The sequence below is a fragment of the Megalobrama amblycephala genome, linkage group LG18 (genome assembly GCF_018812025.1).
Source record: "Megalobrama amblycephala isolate DHTTF-2021 linkage group LG18, ASM1881202v1, whole genome shotgun sequence".
NCBI classification, from domain to species: Eukaryota; Metazoa; Chordata; class Actinopteri; order Cypriniformes; family Xenocyprididae; genus Megalobrama; species Megalobrama amblycephala.
Genome location: NC_063061.1, coordinates 15,129,615 through 15,137,532, shown reverse-complemented (window position 1 = coordinate 15,137,532; position 7,918 = coordinate 15,129,615). Strand labels below are relative to the sequence as shown.

General features: G+C 39.2%; 1 protein-coding gene across 1 annotated transcript in view; it reads right to left on the bottom strand.

The window, feature by feature from the left end:
* Positions 1–1,791: 1,791 nt before the first annotated feature.
* Positions 1,792–7,918, bottom strand: part of pcxa (pyruvate carboxylase a) — a 180,756-nt gene continuing 174,629 nt past the window's right edge. The window contains exons 19-21 of the mRNA XM_048167549.1: positions 5,815–6,063; positions 5,487–5,627; positions 1,792–4,186 (exon numbers count right to left, since the gene is read on the bottom strand). Of these exons, the coding sequence (XP_048023506.1) occupies positions 3,935–4,186; positions 5,487–5,627; positions 5,815–6,063 (642 nt within the window). The 3' untranslated portion in view covers positions 1,792–3,934. The remainder of the gene's footprint in view (positions 4,187–5,486; positions 5,628–5,814; positions 6,064–7,918) is intronic.

Here is a 7,918-nt window from a genome sequence, read left to right as displayed (position 1 = left end):
AACAAATAGGGCTGGGCAACAAACTCAAGCTCCTCATCTCTTTTATCGCAATCCTCCGACATTTCTCTTCAAAATTTGTGTCTAATTTGTGACGGATGTTTTGTTTTGCTCTATCCTCTGCGCTTCCACATTTGTCATTGCGTGGGGTCAGAGTTCACTCTTCCGCCACAAACCAATGTGTACGGCCATCTGCCAGAAGCTAGTTATTTTACCTATTCACAATCATTATAAATCTTTGGAGAGCCAGGATATTTTTAAATATATCTTTGATTGTGTTCGTCTGAAAGAAGATAGTCACATACAACTAAGATGGCTTGAGGGTGAGGATAATTTTTAAAATATAGTTAGTAGAATGTCTAAAGTGGGCCAAAGTGTAACCCTTAAATATAATCAGGAGGAACACTGGTTGCATTCTTTTTGGACAGTAGAATTGCAGGACTACTTTGGTATCGACTGTGGTTTTATTGAGACTCACTGATTTATGCAAAAGGGATGTGTAGGATAACCCAAAGGCAAGGAGGAAAGGCCAGAATTACACAGAACTTATTAATATTTGGTGACACTGTGGTATTACAGAGTGGCAGGACCATGCTGTGAATATTCATATCCAATTCATCACTGTACCTACAGCCAGGTGCAGACAAGGGTTCCAATACTTTCCTTGAATACATGATAACCTTCTTAAACAGAGCTCTAACAGCCAGAAGGAACGTGGAATAATCTGAAGGCCTTCAGGGTTATAGTGATAAAAGACTAGGGAAAGAAGTGAGATAGAAAGAGAGAAACAGACAGGAAACCGTCAAGTCGAGAGAGTGTGAAAGAAGGAGAGGGTAAAAAAAGAGATGAAAGCTGGGCGATGCAAATAGGATTGTGGGATCGACAGGCACGGGCAAGGAACATTGATTTGTACATCTGCTGATAAGACTGCCAAAGTGACTGAATAACTGCGAGATGACACAAGCTAAACTCTCTGATCCTGCTGAGGAGCTAATAAGGACGTAATCCACTGCGTTTTTACAAGGACATATGCCACATTCACACCTACACTTGGGTCATTGTGTTATGTCTCAATTAAAAAACAGCTCTAAAATTAGATTTTATTTAGTGCTTCTGAGTCATTCTCCCTCCAATTAAACACCCCCACTGTTGCCATATTTACAAGAAACATCAGATACAAGACTGACCAACACAAAAAACAAACCCTGCAGAGCTTCATCCACATATATCAATCCATCAGCTGAGCAAATCAACTCACCCCGCACTTGCTGCCAGAATAGAACGAGCATATGGATGCACAGGGGAGCTTCATCCATCACTCCTACATTATCCCACAATCCTATACCCCGTTTTGCCACAAGCGCACCAATATGGAGCCATCAGTCAGCAGTATTGTTGGCAGGCTGACTATCCCTAATCATAAGACTCTAAGAAGCTAATGAACTTAATTATTCACATGATAGATCTTGTATTATTCCATCTCTTCCATTATACAGATGGTTTCTCCCAGCCACATGTAGCAGGCAGACGGACAATCAATAAGCAGGGTTTATTGGAGGCATGTGATGTCATCCGCACGTGAGATCACGCGATCGCAGATATCGATTTGAACGGAACCCACTCAAACACTGACTCATTAACGCATCACATCAAGCTATTTTTAACGTGCGGTTTGTGTATTCACATGCATATCGACTCCTTGAGAGAATGAATCGAAACAATTGCATCACCACGTGTTTAATTTTTGATTTATGTGCTAAAATATCAACCAAACATGACACAGGAGACAGTCTGTTAGCTTCCTTTTATGCATTTATTATTTATATATTTTCTCCAACATTTTCGATGCTAAAATAACACACAAGGGTATGGTGCATTAGTATTTGCATGTTATAATTCTCATTATCAAAACAGATTGAAAGAGATGAACTTCACAGAAATAAAGACATTCAAATGGAAAGATAACGAATGCTATTAAAAGGCATCAGATCTGAAATGTCACACAGATTAGTTCCAATTCCCTTCAGAACACTCCCAATTTCAAACATAATCTATGCACAGAAATATTTACCCTGTAAATTTCAACAGTTTGAATTAACAATGTGCCAAGTACTTATGAATCAGCAAGGTACGATGCTATATTAAGACGGTGCATGACCCATTTAACAACTTTGATAAAAGCGGCATTGTTGGCAGCATAAAACAAAGCTATGTCAACCACTTCTCGACTCAAAAACTCTCAGAATTGCAGCAAGGGTCACTGGCTTGACTGCACTGTCAGAGCTGATAGCATTAAATAGTTCTCCAGAGATTTCCAGACACCCCCGTCACTGCCCCATATTGATATGAGAATCAAATAAAAGTCCAAAAGCCAACAGGAATCTTCTCTCTCCCAACAGTTTTGTGCCTATCACAAGTCCTTAGCACTGTGCTCATGTAAACTAAGATGTATTTGTCAAATAACACAGAGGAACAATCTCAAATATGACTGTGGTGATGAGATGGATTGTTTAGAGATCCAGTCACAGACGTTTTGTGCTCTATAATCTACATCTAAACAACATTAGCTCCATTTTAATGGCAACATCCGTTTGAAGGGATGATCATCACATTTATGGGCCTGTACAATTCACACAGTTAAAACAACGCGCTCTAGTCTCCACCATGGGATGTTATGATAACCAATGAGAAAATATCCACATTGCAGGCTATTGGTCCACATGATGAATTGGTCTACTTAAAGTCAAGACGGTTAAAACCATTTCAGACGCACCCCGATGGACCTCTTTTGCCGCAACTGCCATGTGTCTCGTAGATTTCAGGCTAAGTGCTTTCAATTACTTGAACGCCGTTGAATAAAACCTCTCATTATCTGTTACGAATTATATCAATCGTGTTCAACAAGGGAAATTAAAAGAAAGCTGGAGAATACACCCGTTCAGTGTCATTACAGCAGCCATGAGGCATCTGCTACTAAGGGGAATGTAACAGGACAGTGAAATAAATTTACATTAAGAGAGGAATTGGAACACAAGCACAAGATGAGCCCTGGGAAAAGGACATTCCCCTAAAGCCTACATTCAAACTCAATGTGCCCCGAAGCTGCTGCAGAGTCTATAAGTGCTCTTGAATATAGACTCATCGATCCTCGTTGGCCGCAATGGGGCTCACTTCAGCCCAAAACACCTGGGTAACTATTTTCCACCCTTACATGATACACAACTCAAGTGTAAGATGGGGACGGATCTATTCCTGCACTTATTTTCCCAGCAACAAAGAAAGCAAGGACATTGGTCAAAACATTGGGTAAGTGAGACACAGCTTTTTGTCTTGAAATAAATTGCATTTCGCTTGGTAATTCAAGTAAGACCGTCTCTGACATAAGACTTCTATATATATATATATATAAGGGAGGGATTGTGCATATGATTTTGTGAGAATTGTTTCAGTTTTTTAGTGCTTTTAGTTTATGTAAACGATCACGATGAAACATCTGTGTGCAATATTTAACGTGACTAGGAATGCAACTAATTAAATCTTGTTCTGTCATTAATTTATTGCTTGATATATTTTCAGTGTAAATCTTTTAGTTTTCACTACATTCAATAATACTAATTAAAGACTGATAAGCATTTTGCTGTCAACAGAATAACACTAGCTCACATCCTCATCACGTACAATTTAAAAAGCGACTGAGGATGACAAAAGCACATGTGACACTAAAGTCAAAGAATTCAAGCTTGAAAGTACAAGCGTTTTCTGTAAATATAAGCTCAACCTTATTTTTCCCTCCTTAATGTGTGCTTCTACTAAAAGGTGTTAGCCTCCATATGTAACTCAGTGTGTGTGTGTGTGTGTGTATGTGTGTGTGTGTTTAGCCTTGCAGGGATTGGCAGTGGTGATGTGTTATGTTCCCTGCTGTTGGCCTTCATGATATCTATTCAGTGATTTCCAGAATAAGATCGTCTCCTTCCAGGGTGCTGTCAGCGGTCACGTAGATCTTGGCCACGGTGCCGGAGAGCGGAGAGTTCACCACTGTCTCCATCTTCATGGCGCTGAGGACGCAGAGCGGTTGTCCTTTCTCCACCTGCTGGCCCTGCTTCACTTTCACCTCTATCACCTTACCGGGCATAGGAGCTCCAATTTGTCCACGAACGTCCTTCAGGGCTTTAGGGTGGAAATGCATCTCCTACAAATGCAAGAAAATTGATTTAGGTTGGTGGGGGCGTCATTTTCATTTACACTATGCATTCGACCCTCACTATTCCCAAGAATATATCCCCAATATATATATCTATGCACAAACACACACACATCTGGTTTACTATCTTTGTGGGGACTCTCCATAGACGTAATGGGCTTTATACTGAACAAACTGTATATTACTTTATAAAACTGTATAAAACTTTCTGCATTTGTTAAGTAAAAAAAGCATTCTGTATGATTTATAAGCTTGTTTCCCCATGGGGACCTCAATTTAGGTGACACGAGTCCCCACGAGTCTGTGTGTATTCAGGTTTAAGTCCCCACCGAGATAGAAAAACATGTACATGTACACGTACACACGCACACACGCACACACACACACACACACACACACACACACACACACACACACACACACACACACACTCCAGCGTGTTGGGTATATTCTTTCCTCTAACCCTACCCCTAAACACAACCCAAACAAAAAAAAACAATTTAGTGTCATTTATAAACTCTTTTCCTCATGGGAACCAAAAAATGGTCTAGTTTACTATACTTGTAATACTTGTATACTTGTACTTTACTAAACTTACTATACTTGTGGGGACATTTGATCCCCACAACGTAGGGTTTACCAGCACCACACACAGACACATTCGAAACAAAAGATTCGTAAAGCTTCGAAGCTTCATGAAGCAGTGTTTTGAATCAAGCACTAGATATTGTTGAAAAGTCATTATTTTGTTTTTTTTTGGCACACAAGTATTCTTGTCGCTTCATAACATTAAGGTTGAACCACTGTAGTCACATGATGCTTTAAATGCATCTTTAGTAGCTTTCTGGGCATTTGAAAGTGTTAACTGTCTTGTTGGAAATGAAGGCCTCACTGAGGCATCAGATTTTATCAAAAATATCTTAATTTGTGTTCCGAAGATGAACCCGTAAGGTGTGGAACGACATGAGGATGAGTAATTAATGACAGAAATTTCGTTTTTGGGTGAACTAACCCTTTAAGACTACAATAAAAACTAAACATACATTGGAAACCCTATAAAAAATAAATTAAAAAAAAATAGAAGCTAAAATTAGAATAAAAACTAAATTAAAAATATGAAACTATAATATACCTGTCAGGATTCACATGATAAATCAATTTTATTTAAATTGTTATTGTATTTTACTTCTTGTAACTGGTTAGGAAACATGCTGTTGTTACCTTCAAGCAACTAGTTAGAAAAAACTAAGTTTCACTAAAAGAGGAGGGGAAAAATTCAGAAACATACTTTCATGGCCACTGTGTCTTTGACCAAGACAGATCTCAGCTGACCATTGAGCTCGAAGAACACCTCTCTCTGACCGGCTTTATTAAGGTCTCCTAGAGCCAGAGCCTTGATATGAAGTGTCTTGCCTCGCTCCAACTCAACCTGAGACAGACAGCAGAGATACGAGCAGAGGAAATAAGGAACTCATGGCTGGAATGTAGGAATGACATTTACAATCATAGATGACAGGAAGATTTATGGCACAGTAACAGCAAATAAAAGTGTGATGCTACATCTGTTTAATATTTAAAAATGTTTAATTAAAAAAGAAGGAAAGAAATACTCCCACCTCAAACTCTTCAGCAATCTTGGGTCCATCCAGGAAGAGTCTAGTGTCTAGACAATCCACAGGCCCAAAGGTTCTAGTGAATTCTTTGAACTCCTGGAATACTTTGGGGTACATGGCTGCTGACATCACATCCTCAGGGGTGATTTCATCACCGTGAGCTTCTTGCAGCTGCTTCTCCAAGGCTTCGAAATCCAATGCAGGCAGGGAAGCTCCGGGACGTCCTTCCACACGTGGAAGAGACTTCAAAACCTGTGCCACAAATAAGAGATGAGAGCCTGAGAAAAGAGCAGGTGCCTGAACAGACAATAAACGTATATTTCCTCAGATATTGGTGCTACGCTGTATTTTCAAGCTGCTCGTAAGCGGATGATGTAGAGCATTCGCAATCCCCCTAAGAGCCACACTGAATCCAGGAATATTTATAACCGATCATTACCAGGAGCAGGATTAATCTCTCCCTATTGCTTCATTTAGTTTAATTCAAGAGGCTGAAGAATCAAGCGCGAGTAGTAAAGAATTAAATTTGAAATTATGAAACTCTGTAGAACAAAGAAAGACTTCAGAATACACACCACAGACCTAAATAAAACAACATTTATACAAGTAAACAAACACTTGCATAATTATGAACAATATTAATGTTACAAAACAGATGGGAAAAAAATAAGGCCAGTGCCACGTTGCTCAAATATGTTTGTTATCTAAAATATATGCAAAGCAGATGGCCTACTAATTCTGAAAATGAGACACTGTAAATAAATTAGCTGCATACTTGCATGCGCAGAAAAGCTTTAGCGCGGGTATTGTTCGGTTCTGATGTGAGACACATTTGTCAGGGAAACAGCTAATCTTGCACAGGAATGGCTGCTGGGTAATTGGGGCATTCAAGACAAAAGGAATGACATGGCTTTCCCTTACATATCTCTGACAAGCACAACACAGCGTTAATGCACTCCAGAGACTGTAGGGAGAAACTGAAGACATACTTCATTACGATCAACCGAATCTCTTCAGTGAAAGGGGTGAAGCTTATTTTGCCCACCACGGAGATATTCAATGACTTGTATTTGTGCAATACTGTACAAAACGGGGTTTTCTCTTCTTTCTGATCTCAACCCAAGCCGAGAGGAGACTTAAACTCTGGTTCAACTTACTCCCTCTGACCCTTTTACCTTACCTTCATCCTAACCTCTGGTCCCATACAATATCTTGATTCCATATTTCTATCTTAATTCTTGATTCTCTTAAGATTTGAAAAAGTGAAATTACCATGGATACTAAACTAATAGGAGAGGATTCTGAATATGTCTTCCATTGGTCATACATGCCTGATAACAGGGTTATTACAGTTAACTAAAACCATACCAAATAAATAAATAAAACTTTTTCATTATTTGGAATAAAATATACAGCCCCGATCCCTAATCTCTTTAACCCTACACCTTGACCAACTCCAATCTACACTCTTAACCTTCAGTTCTAAATCCTGCTACCTTAAATTTTAACCATAAACAGTATTTCTAAACTATTTTGAAGAATGTTTCTGTTCTTCAAAAGAACACACTGACTTTCACTGTATAAACAACAACAGTTGAACCATTTTTCAAAATATCTTCCTAGTTCCAGGGTAGAGAGAAAGTCATTCAGGTTTGGAACGACATGAAGCTGAGAAAATGATGACCAAATCTTAATTTTTGGGTAAACTATCCCTTAAAGGTGCAGGAGATGATCTGGAAAAATGCCAACTTTAGCCTGCTAACATTGAAAGTGTACGTCCTACCCTCCCCGCAAATCGTCGTCCAAAGCCACTCTTCCTCGAAAACACATGAACGCGCACAGACCAGAGGGCCAGAGACAATGTTATTGGATTACATCATGTGTCATTCACTGGTGTAAAAAAATAAATAGTAGAGTGATTAACAGTACTACAATAACGAATGTAAACAACTTTTTAAAAACGGAATTGGACGCAGCAAATGGATATGGTGGATATTTCTAACGTGACTGCAGATAAAAAACTAGCGGCATTGAAGGAACAACACAAACTATATTTCGTGCTAAGAACAGCATACCCGCAGCGACGCTTAACACAACATTTTACTCT